The following is a 17,910-nucleotide window of genomic DNA, read 5'->3' on the forward strand; positions in this document are numbered from 1 at the left end:
GTAAAAAGAAGACCAAACAAACAAACAAACAAAAAAAAACATTCTTTAAAACAAATGGTTTTGTTCTGTATGAAACACAATGTTTTAAAATGAAATGGAGATCTTTTTTAAAGGTTAAAACCTAATTTAATGTTATGTCTTATAGGGTTTATACTGAGTACAATATTGAATAACTGTAATAATTCAACTGTAAACCTAAAATTTTACAGCCAATTCTTAAAAAGATGCATCTTAGCTCAAAAAATTGTTACTGAATATGTCAATGCTGTTGTAGTGAAATGCTTCTTCTAAGTATGTGGTTATTAAATAAATAATTAACAAAAAAACAACAACCCCAGGATATAGCTATTGTCTGTTGATGGCTGCTAAAGGAGGGAGAGTCACTTTTCTTTGGAGGGTTTGGCCCATAGTAGGTGGCCTGCACTCCACAGGAGTGCACTCCACACTCCACACTCAAGCAACATGAGCAGCACCAACTGGACATAGTGGGAATGGTTTTTTTTTGGGGGGGGTTGCACGGTGTCTGTGGTGGTTTGAATGAATATCCTCATAGGCTTCAAGTATTTGAACACTTAATCCCCAGTTAGTAGCACTATTTTGTGAGGTTTAGGGGTTTTCAAGCCTTGCAGGAGGAAGCATGTTACAGGGGGTGGGGGTAGCATTGCCCACTTCCAGTTTCAGTGTTTCCTGTGTCTGCTTGAAGATGCCTCACCACCTTGATGGACATCCTTCTGGAACCATAAGCCAAATAAACTCTTCCTTCCATAAATTGCCTCAGTGTTTGTTAGAGCAACAGAATAGTAACCAATACAGTGGCACACATTTTTAATCTTAGCACTTGGATACATAAGCAGGTGGAGCTCTGTGCTTTCAAGGCCAGTCTAGTCTACACAGTGAGGACCATGCCGGCCAGAGCTAAATAGACCCTGTCTTAAAAGGTGGAGGGGTGAAATTTGGAAAGTGTTGTGTTGGGGGGCGGGGGCTAGGGAAGAGCTGAAAGGAGGAAGTTAGGAATGGATGTGATTAAGATACATTTTATACATGTATAGAATATTCAAAGAACAAAAAAGCAATTGAGAAACTTCAAAATAAGCATAAGTAATTAGATCTATCAATATAATCTTGAATATAGATTATGATCTTCAAAAAGAGATAGAGTTATACAGAATTACTTTCAGGAAGGAAGAGAAGGAAGGGAATTCAGGAAATAAGATTTTCTTTTTGAACAAGAAAAACAAAGAAACGAAAACTTCAAATTTTTAAAAAGCAATGGAAATCAACCCAAGAGAAATTATTTTTGTAATAAAGCTATGGGAAAACATAAGGCTATGGCAACAGTTTAAAATAATTATTATTTTCCAATAAAGTGAATTTTCTTTTTGGCTAGAAAAAAAGGAATGGAAATCAACACTATGAAGCAGAAGCAGAAGAAAAGAACATAAAGGACAGATGACAAGGCTGAAGAAATACATTTAAACATCGATAAGAAAAAAGAACTTTCTTGAAAGATTCCAGTAACATAGGAATTCATTTCCAAAAATGACAAGTAAAATTCTATGAAATTAAAAAGCTTCTGCACAGTAGAGGATACTGTTTTGTAAAGTCATTAGAGTGAAGACTAAAGAATGGGGAAAAAAAATCTTTGCTAACTATAAACTGTCACACAAGGGATTAATATCTAGACTATATAAAGAACTACAAAAATTAAACACCCCTCCAAATTTATCATATAATTGACAATTGGGCTAATAAACCGAATCAACCGTTTTCAAAAGAAGAGGTAAAAATGACAAATAACTATTTGGAAGTGTTCTGACATCCTTAGGAATTAGAGAAATGCAAATTAAAACTGCTTTGAGATTCTATTTCACCCTGGTAAGAACTGCCATCATCAAGAAAACAAAGGATAACAAATGCTGGTGAGGGTATCAGGTAAAGAAACCCTTATACACTGCTGGCAGGAATGTAAACTGGAACAACCAGTTTAAGGAAGCAAGTGTGGAGGAAGCAAGTGTGGAGGTTTCTAAAAAAGAAAGACTCTAAGCATAAAACTATCATATGATTCAGCATATACCCAAGGGACTTAAAGTCAATGTACAACAAAACACCTGTACACCCATGCTTACTAATGCACTATTCACAACAGTCCAGAAATACCAATAGCCTTCACATCCATCAAGAGATAAATGAATAAAGAAAATATGGTACATATATACAATGGAAATTTATTTAGCCATAAAGGAATACAAAAACATGGCATTTCTTACAAGAAAAGGGATGCAACTGGAAATCATTATGTTAAGCAAAATAAGCCAGATTCAAAAAGAGAAATGTTTTATGTTTTCTCTCTATGTAAACTCCAGATTAAAATTTGTGAGTGTGTGTGTGTGTGTGTGTGCGCACACACACACACACACACACGCTTCATGAAAAGAGAAACAGACCATGAAAAGGAGGAAGAAATCTTAGTAGGAGGAGAGTGTGTTGGATAGCTTTTGTTAACTTGACACAAACTAGAGAAGCACAGAAAGAGGGAACCTCAGTTGAGGAATAGCCTCCATCTGATTGGCCTGTGGGCATATCTGTAGGGATTTTTTAAAATTAATCTTTGAAGAGACAGAATAGTCAATCTCCCAAAGGCCTATATGTGCTGAATACTATGGCTCGGTCTCAGTCCATGGAGAAAAAGGAGAATTATTAGAGGACACATAAGCCTAGTGCGAGATTTTCTAGTTAATGGAGGAATGCCCTTGAATAGGACATTTGAGATTCCATCCCTTCTCCTATTCTCTTTTTCATGTCTTGGCCATAATGTGTGATGCTTGATTCCCCAATATGGTCCTTATCATGCCATATTGCCACACCACAGGCCTCAAAACAACAGGATCATTTTTCCACAGACGGAAACCTCCCAAACTATGATCCAAAATAAACCTATTAATTTTTAAGTTGATTATTTCAGATATTTTGTTACAGTGATAGAAAGGATATAAACTATATCAATCTGCCTATCTATCTATATATAGATATAGTGATTGAAAGCATAAAACTATATATGTGTATTGATCTAGTGACAGCAGGTAGGTTATGTCCATCCACTTAAGGACAATCCCTCAAAAGCTTAACAGCCCCTTGGTGGGAATGAGGAATTCAGAAGACAGTTTAGAAAGCATATAACACATTTATATTTGTTTTGTGCTCATAATGTACAGTAGTTATACAACAACCTTGAAAGAGAGATAGCTATTATAATGTCAACAAAATGTCCTAGTTTGTTTCTCCATCGCTATGACAAAACACTCTGACCAATATGAACTTGGGGAGGAAAGCTTACATCTTTCAGGGCACAGTTCATCAGGGAACCCAACGTAGGAACTCAGGGTAGGAACTTAGAGGCAGGAGCTGGAGCACAGGCCAATGGAGGAATACTGCTTACTGTCTTGCTCCCCTGGCCCCTGCTCAGCCTGCTTTCTTATGCAACACAGGACCACCTGCCCAGGGGGTGGCACCACCCACAGTGGCCTGGGCCTTCCCACATTACTCAATAATCAAGAAGATGACCCACAGACAAGGCCACAGGCCAGTCCTATGGTGTCAATTCTCCAGTTGAGTCTCCCTCAACCCAGGTGTGCAAGTTGACACTAAAGCTATCCACCACACATTTTAATCACCTGAACAAACAAACTGACTCTTAAGTTTTTAAGAGTGGGCCAGAACTCAGAAGACACTAGTTCCTCTATTATCTACTAGAACTGACTGTCTCCCAGAACTCTTGTCCCCTCTACCTGTGCAGAAAGAGCTGTCTGTGTCTTCACCCAGTACCAATGTAACTGACCCTGGAACCCTGTTTCTCCCACTCTATACCAGCTCTTCCTTTAGTCCACATGCATAATTTATTCAAAATGGTTTCTTTGGCTTCACTGGGGAAATACAAGTTTAAATTCAGACCCACCCTTAACCTTAACAAACCTCTGGTTCTTTTCATCCCTAGTTCACACACTGATCCAAGGTTATGGGAACTTCCCAGGTTCACAATGTGTGGGTACTCTGCTTGCAGGGCTTTGATATGTTAATTCTCAAGCACACCCACATTCATTATCTTTTTGGGTAGAGTAACAAACTGAGGTTGCCAAGGAGACATCATGGTCATCAGACCCAAAAGCACAAGGTTTACTGAGGTTAATTAAAAGTCATTAGTCCAGATAATGTTCATTAATAAAAGTCATTTCTACAAACAGACAATGAAGGCACAGCAACTTTTACTTTACAAATATTCTACAAACAGAACGTTACAAGTAGCCTAGCAAAGACATTCTATTAATGGGAAGTCTTTGTGCTTCTTACTTTTTGTCCAGTGTGCTTATCCCTTAAATCTTATTCATGTAGACCAGAGAAATGGCTCAGTGGGTAAGGATACTGGCAGCCAAGTTGAACAGTCCAAGTTCAATCCCCAGGAACCATATAGTGGAAGGAATGAACTGACACCCAAAAAGTTGCCCTCTGACCTCTACATGCGGGCTATGGTGCATACATGCTCCCCAGACATAAAATATATAAATTCAAAAAAAAAATTTTTTAATTTATTCATCTGGGCCAGGTGTGGTGGTACAGGCCTTTGATCTCAGCACTCTAGAAGCAGAGGCAGGCAAATCTCTATGAGCTTGAGGCCAGCCTGTTCTACATAGTGAGCGAGTTCCAGGCCAGCCAGGGCTACAGTTACATAGTAAGACCCTATCAAAAAAACAAACAAAAAACCCAAAACAAACAAAAAACAACAAAAAAGTACTCATCTGGTCATAGAACAGTGTTATAGAAAATTTTTATAAAATCAGTCTTTAATAAACAATGCAGAGAAAAACAATATACTTGACTTGTACCTTTTGGGACCACTCAAAAAGTTAGCTATAATTCAATACAATAATAATTTTAGGGTAATAAAATAAGTTGGAAAATGAAATAAGACATGATAAATGGGTAAGCCTATTTTAGAAAATGTTATGAATCAGGAAGACAACAGATCTCCATATATTGCCAAGTTTTGAGTGCTCATTTTTAAACTCACTTTGTACCTGTCATATCTAAGCTCATTAATTTAATTCTATTGTCTGTTTCTTAGTGATGTTAGCAAGATAAGGCAGGTGCTTTAAAGTGCTTGAGCACAGCTTATTAATTACTTTAAAAGTAAATATTCCATTTTTTGAACTTTCATAAGGAGATAGGCAAAAAGCATGGGAATATCAGCTAAAGGTTACCGAAAGAACTGAAAACTAAAGTCAAGGAGCAGGAGCAGGAGTATGCTTTAAAACTTATCTTGGGCTTTCAAAGACAACCACGATACTTTCCTAAAGTGTGATATGTAAAATAATGTTTCTTTGTTTCTGACTCATTCCAACAAATCATAAAAAAGCCAGTTAAGACAGCAATGAACAGAATGCTTACAGGTTTGTATCGCAGGGCATCTCTGTAGGATCCAAACAAAGCAGCCTGTGCCCTCAGAAAGGCCCTAGCCACTCCATCACCGGTAGCGGTAGACTGCTTCTTCAGTTTATTTTTCAAGGCCGAGACCTGTATGACAGACAGGAACAGTTAAATTAACACCTCAGAAATTGGTACAGCGAGGTACGAACCCAATCAGCAGGCAACGCACAGAGTCTGCAGGTCAGCCAAAAATCCATCCTCCTCCCTGATAGCTTATCTTTTTTAACTGCGCAGAGCACCTGCTGGTCTGTTAATTGAAAGGAAAGCAGGAGAGGATAGTAATGTGCTAATGCAAATTGGTTTATGCTCTCTTTTTTTCCCAAGGCCTCTTGACATAAATAAGCTTTAATTATTTTAGAGCAAACTGCTTGTGAGCCACTTTTCTGAAGACTTTTAGCAATTACAGCATGTGTCTACTTATTCTGAGATGCTGGTTCAGTACTGATCATTTCTGCTATGTATGGTTATTTGTCACGAGTCCTTGAAGATCCTTTACAATTTTATTTTCTTTTTGGACATCTTATTTGGTAAGCAATTTTCTCATTGTGAACAGACTTTTTATCATGACCAGCGACAGAAAAATTGATAAAGATAAGCAGACTATTTCATGAATGTAGAAATATGTCATGTAAATGTTATATATTATCTCTAATTTTCACCACTCTCTCCCAAGAAAATCATTCATATGCCTATTTACAAATAAAAAAAAATTGAGCCCAACAACACAAATTAATTTGTAATTTGCTTGGTGGCTAATGAGAGGTAAAGTTGTGATAAACCCAATGTGTCCAGTGTTTCTCATTACCACATGCTGGGCTGGAGTTCTATTTATAACTTTTAAATCAGTGATCAGAACAAAATATTAATGTTTTCAAAACAAGGGAAACTTTAGGAATCTATAAAATTTTAAAAGGTAGTTAAATTAGTTACAACATTTAATACATATTCCATCTTTCAATTTTAGAAACAGATCCGTGAATGGCCCTTAATTGGACTGATTTTTTTGTTGTTGTTTTTTTTTTTTTTTTGAGACAGGGTCTCCCTGTAGTCCCAGCTGTTCTGGAACTCACTAGGTAGACCAGGCTGGCCTTGAATTCTCAGAGATCCGTCTGCCTCTGCTTCCCAAGTGCTGGGATTAAAGGTGTGCGCCACCAAGTCCGGCCACATGCCCAGCAATTAGACTGATTTATAAGTTAAATCATACCCAGGATGTTAAAGCTTTTCTATTCATTTAACTACTTCCACACAAAATAGGAAACTATAGTCTGTACAATAAAAATAAAAATTCTCACATATATTCCTTACTAATATTTTAAATAGAAACGTGAAATTGTGTCACAATCCTGTTTTCTTATGAAAAAAAAAAAAAACTAATGAGACAAATTCTAACTGAACTGCTCCCTCAACTGGCATATTCTTATCTATATGAAACTACTAGATAATAAATTCATGCCATTTATCCTTTACACATATGCAAAAGGAATATTTTTATTTTTATGCAAGTAGTCCTAACTAGTTTTATAGATGATGACTGTAATTGAAGTGTCAACCTAATTAACAACTCAACTTTGAATAATGCTAATGAGATATGAACACAGCATCAGAGGAAAGACCAGCTCTACAGGTGATAAACCTTCACAGTAGTGACATTTTCCACAGTAAAGTCACAGTTACTATGATCTGATCAAAGAAACAGACCCCCATTGGGTCTAATTATAACTATAGTTTTGAAAAATTATTGAGTTATGATGTTCGCAATCTATACAGAAAGGCTTTGCAGTACAGGTTTCTCCCCATAGCTGGGATCTTTTCAATTTATATCCAAGCTCACAGATTCAGATAAAAGTTTAGACCCTAATTCATTTAGGCCACAAAGTGCATAAACCAGGATTCATTTAAGAGGAAGTTTTTATTATTATTAAAATCTATCCTCATATGGCTCAGACATTTTTAGGTAATTCACATATTCAAACAATAATACAGTTCAGGAATGCAAAAATAAAACTTCATAATTAATATGTTTATTTTGCTTTGAAATGATTTTTTCTATATTTAAAGAAAAGCTAATGGATATCAGATTCAAAACATGTATTTGATTATTGCCCTACCCACAAAGATTATGAGATAAAGAATATGCTCCCAATTTAAAAAAAAAAAAATCAATGAGCTTCTGTTCAACAGTTTTTAATCAGATTTTTAATAACATTATAAAATCTGAATGATTGTGGAGTTGCTACATTTTCTTTAAAAAAATGAGAAAAAAAAACCTATTTACAAAATCTATGCCTCCTATCTTTGCAAAAGAAACTACTTCAAATTGTTATTTTTAAAAAATGAAATTGAAAATTCACTTCTTTATAAACCAAGGTAACAATATTCTTAGGACAATGATAACATATGTTAATGGACAGTGGTGACAATCTAACCTCAGCCTTCACCATGCAGTGCTTCTGTACAACTGCTACCAGAGCTATCCAGGAAGATTAATCACACTGTCCCAAGCCTTTCCTGACCAAGTGATAAGGTATGCAGCCTTTCCTTCTAAAATTAGTCTCCAGTGATAGTTTATGAGCTTTGTCCCTATCCAAAATAAAAGAACGTACTTGTTCTAGAACCATGTTTTCCAAAAAGACAATCATTAGCCTCATTAGTAAATAAATGTGGCTCATCCAAATTCAGATTTGGTCCCAGTATAAAACAGACTTCATACAAAAAAATCTCATGACAAATGCTTATGTTGATGACATTTTGAAGCAGTTTTTTGAATATGGATGTAAATAAAACATATTCTTAAGTTAATTTCTCCTACTTCTTTTGGTTTGTGAATGAGACTACTGGAGAACGTGTGATGAAATGACCAGCCCTCACTTCTCTCTTGGACAGCACTGTGATCCCACTTCACAGGAATAGGTGAGATTTAAAATTTTCTAGCAAGAAATGAGCTAATTTTTTTTCTTTTGTCTATTTCTATATTACTTTAAGTATATCAAAAAGATTTTTTCCTTGGATTGTTCTAGATTGCTGCAACTGTCTCCAGATCTGAGGTTGTTCCTGATACCCAAAGATGATAAGGGCAACTATTAAATATTTCTGTGTATGAATATGAATGTTCAATAACAGTCTATCAAAATGAAATGTCTTTAAAAATCCATTTTATCAATAAGTACATTAATAGAAAATAGTTGTGTCAAATCTTACTGATTCCACTGGCCTTTGGCTCACTGCAGTAAATGACCATTAATTACCATCACCCACTTCAGTGCTTATTAGTTTTGAGAAGCTTTAATGGTCAAAATGATAGTGTCTCTTCTGTATCTTTTTAAATACCTCCTCTAGGAAACAACATTTTCTGTTTTAGTCCCAGGCTTGTACATTTAGGTACAAGCCTGTTAATATGTGGTTTCTAGCAAGTCTCTATTGGAGAACCGAAATAACAATTTTTAACTTTTGTTTAATAAAAAAGCATTTGGCAGTCTTCTATGGTAGAATACAATGTTTCTTATATGCTGAAATTATCCAATCCAATAATTGACCAATTATACAAATATGATGTCATCACAATTACTTCCTTCCATAGGCATTTTAAAATCAAGACAGAACACTGCTCTTATCCCCCACATACTAGAGTTTGGATCTGAAATGTCCTCCAAAGACTCATGTGTTAAAGGCCCTGAACCAGCTTGTGCTGGTGTTAGCCCCAAAGCAATGGTGCTTATCAACGATGAACCAAACCAAACTTCCCTTATATGCTGTTTATCACAAGGATCTTAAAACAGTGACAGGAAGCTGACACTTAGCCTCAAGTTCAAGGTCATGTCAATGTCACTTCCATTGCCAGTTTCTCCAAAAGGAACATTATGGTCTTCCCAGCATTTCACCTTTTCTCTTCCTCAAATGCAACACATTCAGGAGGCCTAACTGTGCCAACTCTGATACGCACTTTTAAGTCTCTCCATTTTTCTCTATTTGTTTTTCTTCACCAGGATCAAATGATCCTTATTATTCACCTTAACCACTTTAAACTGCCTCCTAATCAGTCTTTCCTCTTCTTAAACAGCAGTCTTCAAACCCAGACCTAAAGTGGACTGCATTATTACTCTGAATAAAATCTATGCAGAATTTTCAAAACAATCTCAAAGTCCATTCAAGAACTCCAGATCATTTATAATCATGTTGGCCGTCTCCACACAACTCCTTTGTTCATCAAACTATAGCTAGAGGCTTCTTTCTGTTTGTTGAAGTCATAGATACTCTTTTCTTCCTTCTACTCTGCTTGGCTATTTCTGACTCATCCTGTACAGAAATTCACAATGAATGTCTTTAGTTATGCTATAGAAGGCCTATCTGAGTTTTTGTGCCCTGGTAAGAATGACATTTAAGCTTGGCTAAGATTATTTGCACTTTAATTTACTGGTAGCAGACGCTGTCTGTCTACAACATCCATTCTCCCTTTTTATGGTTATAGGAGTCCTAAGTTCTGACTGGTGCATGCTAACCTAGCTATTTCCCTTGGGACTTGGTGTAAGATCAGCAAAGAGGAGTACCTTCCCTGTATTTCTCCCTTTTTTGGAAGCAAAATAAACAGTGAACAGTGGAGCTGGTGCCTTAAATCTGGAGGTCAATGATGTGAGTTGAAAAAGAAAGTTGCCCCACAGCTCTGGACAACTTTTCTCTCTCTCAACCATTAAGCGATAAATATTTTGACTGAAGAATGTTTAATTCTCTCTGTATGGCATTTTAGCCAGTATTCTAATTTGTTTATCATGTAAAGTGGAAACAAATAGTATACCAGAAGAATCTATATGTTATATGAAATAAAAATATACAGGAAGCTTCTGGCTTCCAGAGTTGTCTCATGCTGGTGCTCCTGAAATCCAACACTGAATGCAACTGATACATCATTAGGTTCCTGTCAGGCCGTAAAAGTAAGTGTTCATATTAAGCCAGACAAGGAGAACACTGAGCTCTCAAAACTCAAAACTTTGTATCACTACATAAGGCAATTCCTTGAGGAACCACAGAGGCAAATGCTTTATTTACTTTAGTTTCCTTATATCCAAGCCTAGAACAGGCCTCATTTTCCCTGTCTCGTTGTATTAGATTGCCTTCCTATTCTCTTCGGCTTCACCTTGCCTTTTCTTTATAACCTTTTTCTATACATATATCACTTGATGAGTGCTAACGTAAGTTTCCTAAAGTTGAAATAAGTGTTTTCTTGTTCACCACTATATTACTGCAAGTTCACTGAGTCATTATGACCTGAGCAAAATTTGAAAGCAGCTCCAGTCAGAGTGCTCAATGTCACACACTAACATTTTTTTGAGAACAGAAAAGTCAAGGATTCAAAAGACTAGAATAAATCTGAAATAACATAAAAAGACAAAACTGAAGCATTCCCTTCCTTTTTAATTAGCAGTAAGGAAAGAAAGCAGCATGCTGCTAATACAGAGTGGAGGGGCACTAGAGAAAGCTAGGTCATACGGGTTAAAATGAAGCTTGAGGAAGCCCAAGGTATTCATAGCACTTGCAGCCACTAAAAAGAGCAACAATAAATCAACTTTACAAATGACAGAACACAGAGAAGAATCCCTAAAGTTTGGGCTACATCTTATCTAGTTGAGAGAAAATAAAGAACTCTGAAGTGTTTGGAAGTTTGTTTAAGGTTGGGAAGTCTGTTTCTCCCTTCCTTCCTTCCTTCCTTCCTTCCTTCCTTCCTTCCTTCCTTCCTTCCTTCCTTCCTCCTTCCCTCCCTCCCTCCCTCTCTCCCTCCCTCTCTTCCTTCCTCCCTTTCTCCCTCCCCTCCCTCTCTCCCTCCCTTCCTTCCTTTTTGCAATTAAGTCTTATATATTAAAACTACTTACCCAGGAAAAAGACAAATAGTAAAATCTGTAATATATTTCCTATAAGCAACAAAAAGGTCTATTGTATAAATAATCACATCTCTAAAAGCAATCATTTTAAAGGAAGGATGAGCTCCCATAATTTGTGTGTCCTTACTACATAGTCTTTTTGAGACAGGCAAGAAATAATAAGTTGCACAATAGTCATTCAAAAAAAAAAGTATCTTAAAAATGCTTCCAGTTCTATTTTACATTATAAAAGTCAAATGAAAACATTCTTATAAATATTATAGATGATAATTATGTAGATATTTTAAAACACAAAGTTCTGTTACTTTTAAAAAGTGCAATCATTCACTGACTGCATACTATTTACAAAGTATTGCATATTGTCTGTTAAAGCAGAGGTTTTGTATAACCAGATTCCAGAGAACTAGCAGCTGGGGATGTGCATGACTACACTTCTTCAGGACAAACTGAAACCATACTTGTTTCCTAAGGTCTAGTCTGCATATTAAATAAAATGTTCTGAAAATTATGCTTTAAGCCGAAGAAAAGTGTATTATCTTTCCAACATGGACCACCACAGGCCTTTGTTAGAGACTTCACTTACCATTAAGCACAGTAAGGATTATAGCAGAGCTGTGGCAAGCCTGGAACTAATATAATATTCTCAGGAGTCTTTTTTTTCTTTATAACATATATTATGACATTTAACATGTTAAAACCTTCAGGTTAAATTAGAGAAAATACTCAATGAATTAAACATATTTTTTGATAATGTGCATGACCTTAAGAGTTTAGTTTATATCCTTTACTATTTTTTGAAAAGTTAATTTTAAAAAAATTTCTGAAACAATTTCTGAAATTATTTTAAAATTTATTTTAAAATAATTTCTGAATTATCTTCCAAACTTATTCCCAAATAAACTCTCTTAAACATATATACCCCAAAGTCTTATTTAAAATTACTATTTTAGGGTAATTCTCTAGTTCTGGTTCCCTACAGTTTTTGGTGACTCATGGTAAACTGTGTCATCACTTTTTCAAATCACAATAAAATCATGAGCATATTCCTTCCAATAACATCTGGAAACATCTCTGTAACATGTGATGTTTATACAAGACCATTTATGACACGGCTTTCTTAATGTCTTAGTAATTTAAAAGACGTTATGCCAAGTGCATCTATCCTATCACATAGTGTTGTTTAGTATAACAGCTCCTCAGTATGGTAAGTGCACACAGTATGTGCTTGATAAATGTGATTTAATTATATTATTATGCAGAATAACTTTTAAAGGCAGCAGATGCATTAAAAATAAACTATACTTTTACAAGTTCTCATTATAGAAAACATAATTTTCCAATAATAGTACTTGCAAAATGAGAATACAATTTTAGAAACAATTCTGAAAATTTTTAAATCAAGTAATATCATGTCATGTTGCTATTTCTTTAACATGACTAGAATGGCAAACATACTTCTCTTTAAACTATAAATTAATTACTCATTATTATAAATGTTCATCACATTTAAATGTGACTATGGTCCAGTATTTGGGGCACAGATACAAGTATCAACCTTATCCTTTACTAAAGCTTTAGATACCATTAACAGTATACTTTCTGTACCTCCATCTTCTTACTTAAAATAAATACATATAATTTTGTTAAACTTTAATAAATTAAGATTATTTAAGGATAGTTAAGCAAAAGTCACTTGCCTGTTGCAATGAATATTCTAACACAAGTAGCTTTGTCAGATGTCAACTCTAAGCTGCTTTCATCTACAGGACTTGGTTTATAATTGCTAATCTTAATATTCCTATGAGAACACATTTCCTAACTCTTACTACAATTCTAATTATTAGTCTAATCTTCCAGTAAGCAAATGGGTTGCCCTGTTATTTTATAAGAAGTAACAATTCAAAAAATAATTATTCAAATGTTAATATTGATAAAAAGTAAAATGAGCAGTAAAAACTAAGAGGTTAAAATTATAAAATTTTAATTACTACATAATTACAACTAATTTGTACATGTATTTGGAATTAGCAGTTTCAAATAGTATATTTTCTGAAATTAAAATGAACTCATTTGAGATTTTAAATGATATATAATTGAACTGCTTCTTTTTGTCTACTTTAATAAATGCACTACAATAACAGTAACTTTGATTGATAGTTACTTAGTTCCAAACTTTACTTTTTATCCCCAAACAGCCAAACTACAAATGTTTGAAAATGCCTACATGACATAGCTACTAAAATACAGTCACAATGTATTCATGTACAAAAGCTACCGAAGTAACTGTCAATATGTCTACTGTCTTCAGAAGCTATTCTGTGCAATAATATCTTTAAAATCATTCCCAATAAAATTTGGGGTTTTTTTTGCTTTAATGATACCAATCTATAGTGAAATGATGAAATCGAAAAACAAGTGTTCTTGTCAGAAGACAGGAAGACAGTTTTTTTATTCCCCCTCCCATAAGAAAAACAAAGGATTCCTGAAAGCTTTGCCCTGATTTATTTTTCCAATTTTAAATACCTTAAGAGTAGCGGAACTGCTACTGGCATGGTAGTATTTCTAACAGTCCATAAATCTAAAATATTATGTGTGAATATTGGAATGAAGCCATTAAGAAGATTACAGCCTGCAACACACCAGAGGGTCCACAGGAAAAAAAGGGCTAGTAATTCAGGACAACTGTGACCACTGACCTTTGAGCAGCCATGACCACTGGTCAATGTGACACGGTAATAGAGTGCACATGCACACAAAGTCACCCAGCCTGTAAGTATAATTTAAATGCCTTGGCTGACGATGCCAAAAGGCCCTCCATTTAAATCTCAGTTAACTTATGAAACAATCAAGCAGTACCAACAGCAATACTTTTCAGGCTTCAAAAATATTTTATTAATGTAAATCACACATAAAAATTCAGAATCATTCAGGATTTTATCACATCTTATTTAAAACATTTGCCATTTTAAAATAATGTTGTGATGCTTTATGATATTTTCTCCAGAACTATAAAAACACCTTTGAAAAACTGATGGAAAACTAAATTTATTACAGATTAAACAATCACCAAAAGTATTTTAGAAAAATCATTATAACTTTAAATAATCTCATATTTTGAACAAATGGCCCTAGCTCTGTCTCAGAGCTTTTATTTGTCTGGACTTCAGACCGTCTGTAACTCTGTGGCTTCAAGCGCAAACGACTTTCTTATCATCCACTGCAGCTAGCAGGGTTCCTTTTTACCAACATCCTTACAGTTAGCTTTGCTTAACTGTAATGCTAAGAGAAAGCTACATGATAGTCTCCTGTCATTTTATATATTTATAGCTGTACATTTGTGAATACTGCTTAGCCTCCCCATATACTTAAATAAATATCTTAATTATAAAAGTAATTCTATAAGAGAAATGTGTCAATTTAAAAAGAATTACCACCAACATGCAGCTTCATGGGCTGCTCTCAAGGAATCAGCTCCGTGAGACCAACTGCACACATTCAAATATGCACAAAAGCCGAATTCCTTTCCCTTTCTTTTCTTTTTAATAAACAATCTTTCTCCTTAAGCATTAATGGTAGGAAATGCACATACATAAGAAAATATTTTTAAAGTTGGAATTCTACTTTCATAATTATTTTTCTATCCAGTGAAAAATATTTGAGTAGATTTCCAAGAAAATTATAACCTTTCTAGCAGTCTGTAAACTTTCATAATGAAGCAATCTAGTTTTATTAAGTTAAAATATAAATGTCCATTGATCCAAATTTGGATTGTTCACACAAAACAATTTTACTATAGTAAGACACAGAAGCTCAGTTTACTGTGCTTCAAGCTCAGAATATATTTTTGGCTACTGATGAGCACATTGATAATCTGGCTTTGAATTTAAAATTACATTTGTCCTATTACTAGTCATAAGAACAATCAAGGTTAGTTTTGCTATATTTTCTAAATTGGGGATTCTTAAATTCATTTTCTCAAACTCCTTAATAATGAAGAAAAATACAGAAAAAATACATTGCCAGGTTAACTTTCAATTCTCTAATTTTAATATCATTGTAAATAATGTAGTTTTTTTTTTAAAAATGGGGAGTTATTTTAGACCTACAACTATGCTATAAATATATTTAAAACAACGATTTACTATGTACAGAAACAGCACCAGTTTTCATTTTTACCCTAAAATAAACTAAGAAATATAAAAGCCAAAAATGCAATTTTACACGCTATTTAAAATGAAATACAGAATAGTCCTCATTATAAGGTACACACACACACACACACACACACACACACACACACACTCTTGTGCACACACAAATCCACTGCAAGATCAAAGACCAGAAAAGAACTGGCACTTAATTTATCAGCCTTTACAGACAAAAGACAGTTTTCGTCATTTCAAAAGGATCAGATGTCTTTTATGACAAACTGGGTTTGCAGTTTAATTTACAAATAGAATTCTAAGTAAGCAGTCTTTGCTCTGCCAAAGCAGATGACAAACAGTGTAGGTTTTCATTCTTGCAGCCCTCAGCAGGATAGGAAAGATTAAAATAAAACTGAAATAATTTAGAGAAAACAAATAAATGTTTCAGAAAGTTGGGAGAGATCAAAGCCAGAATTTTCTGACCCCAACTGTACAAGCATTTCTTATTATATTGACCAGTGCCATCAGATCATTAATTAAAAGGAAAAGCGCTGGCAGGTGGCACGGAAGCAAAAGCCGATAATTGGCCCCCTTCTTCTTCTTGCCTTCAAAAACTCTCTCATTCTTTTGCAAGACATGCCACTAGGCAGGCAGAAAGGCCTACTTTGTAATATAATGATTAAGATGAGATGAAGAGACAGTGTTTAAAGAAACTCTGCCTAATGAATGCATCTAGCTTTTTAATTATGATCCTACTTTTACAATAAGAAATATAGTATTCCGTTTAACATTTCCTCAACTGCCAAAAGGTAAAAATATTTAAAATTAGAATCTACATTGATTCTCCTCACACTCCTTGCACATACCTGACTTTTAAATTTCAGATACAAAATAGAAAAGTAACTTACTAACCCAGGGATCCAGCAGATTACATTTATGTTCACCACAAAATATATTTTGGACTTACCACATCACTGGGTAGGTTGCTCAAGTCATTAAATGGTGATTCTAAAGTGTTTGTGTCAACATTTAACATAACCACATCTTCCAATGATTTATTTTTCACTCTCTGTTTAAAAACACAATTATGAAAAATCTTATTATATTTTTTCTTACAAAATTAGGATGAACTTGTAAACAAAAAATCATCTTAGTGCATTAAGTTTGGGAAAATTAAAAAGGGAAATCCTATATCATAAAATAATATGAACAATTTGCCTTCCGAGAAAGAAAATTTGACTATAATCCATTCAAAGGATTTAATAAAATGCTTAAAGTAGACTTCTCATCTAATATTTAACTAATATAACTACCAAAGAGTTATCACAATCAAAACTTATATAATAGGAAAAGGCATATCAAATTATAAAAACATGTGGTCTTTAAACTTTATCAATTAAATGTCAGTCCTTTGACATGGGAATTTGTGCCAACTTTCATATCTATTTTTAGGATAAATATATTGTAGAGACAGCATAAATTAAAAAATATGACAACAGCATGAAAATCTTAAGTGAATATTGTCTATATCTCCACACCAATATGTGCATATGAATGAGGAAGAATAAAGGGAGATGAAAAAATGACAGAGGTCACCAACATGGAATTTCTTAGTCATATTCCTCACACGAATTTCAATAGATCAAAGATGAACAGCCTACTACAGTGATATTCTGTTATTTAAAGTTTAGTAAAAACAGTGCCTTAATAGGTTCACAATTAACAGTAAATTATGTTATCAAAAAAATTTTTTATTCCTAAAAAGGAAAATAGTTATCATTTATTTTTTGTTCAACATATACACTGAATATTACTGTCTCATTTAAACTATAAAGGCAGTATTGTTCCTCAGGTGTGATGCCTTCAGTAGACATAGACGCAGCCTTGACTCTTGACTCCCATATTCATGCAGGTCAACAGGTGAAAGGTAAATAATTTTAGTATAGTAGCTTTTAAGTCTCATTCTAAATAATAGGTACTTTTCATTATCAGTTAACTGTTTTAAATTTTAAACTGGTTTAACCAATTATGGTGTTATAAGTTGATTTTGACTAAAATTTCTCTGATCCATTTAGAATTTCAAACCTTTGAGCATTTGGTAGAATATTAAATTTTCTACAGAAATGATAATTTAGGGTAGGGCACTTTTATGTATTCAGAGATCTACAATTCCTTAGTGGAGTGTAGGGTCTCAGGGGGGCACTGTTTCCAAAACCTATCTTGTAGAAGGAAGAAGGCATTCTAATGATAAAGACAGACTAAAGATGGCCATCTCTAAATGATGAGAAGAGTGTCATTTTTGGTAGTACTGTCCGTACTGCAGAAATAATCACAAATAAACTCAATTCTTTTCCTTTTCATGTGTACATATGTTTTAAAGATTTAGGTGCATAAATATATGATTACATATGGCAATT

General features: G+C 34.3%; 1 protein-coding gene across 2 annotated transcripts in view; it reads right to left on the bottom strand.

Annotated features, from left to right (window-relative positions):
- The window catches only part of Dennd1b (DENN domain containing 1B), a 294,324-nt gene that overhangs the window by 85,842 nt on the left and 190,572 nt on the right, over positions 1-17,910 (bottom strand). For both annotated transcript variants that reach the window (XM_029562147.1, XM_029562146.1), the window contains 2 exons: positions 16,461-16,562; positions 5,440-5,565 (listed from right to left, as the gene is read on the bottom strand). In XM_029562147.1, the coding sequence (XP_029418007.1) occupies positions 5,440-5,565; positions 16,461-16,562 (228 nt within the window). The remainder of the gene's footprint in view (positions 1-5,439; positions 5,566-16,460; positions 16,563-17,910) is intronic.

This window comes from Nannospalax galili, unplaced genomic scaffold, assembly GCF_000622305.1.
Source record: "Nannospalax galili isolate Female #2095 unplaced genomic scaffold, S.galili_v1.0 scaffold113, whole genome shotgun sequence".
Lineage (NCBI taxonomy): Eukaryota > Metazoa > Chordata > Mammalia > Rodentia > Spalacidae > Nannospalax > Nannospalax galili.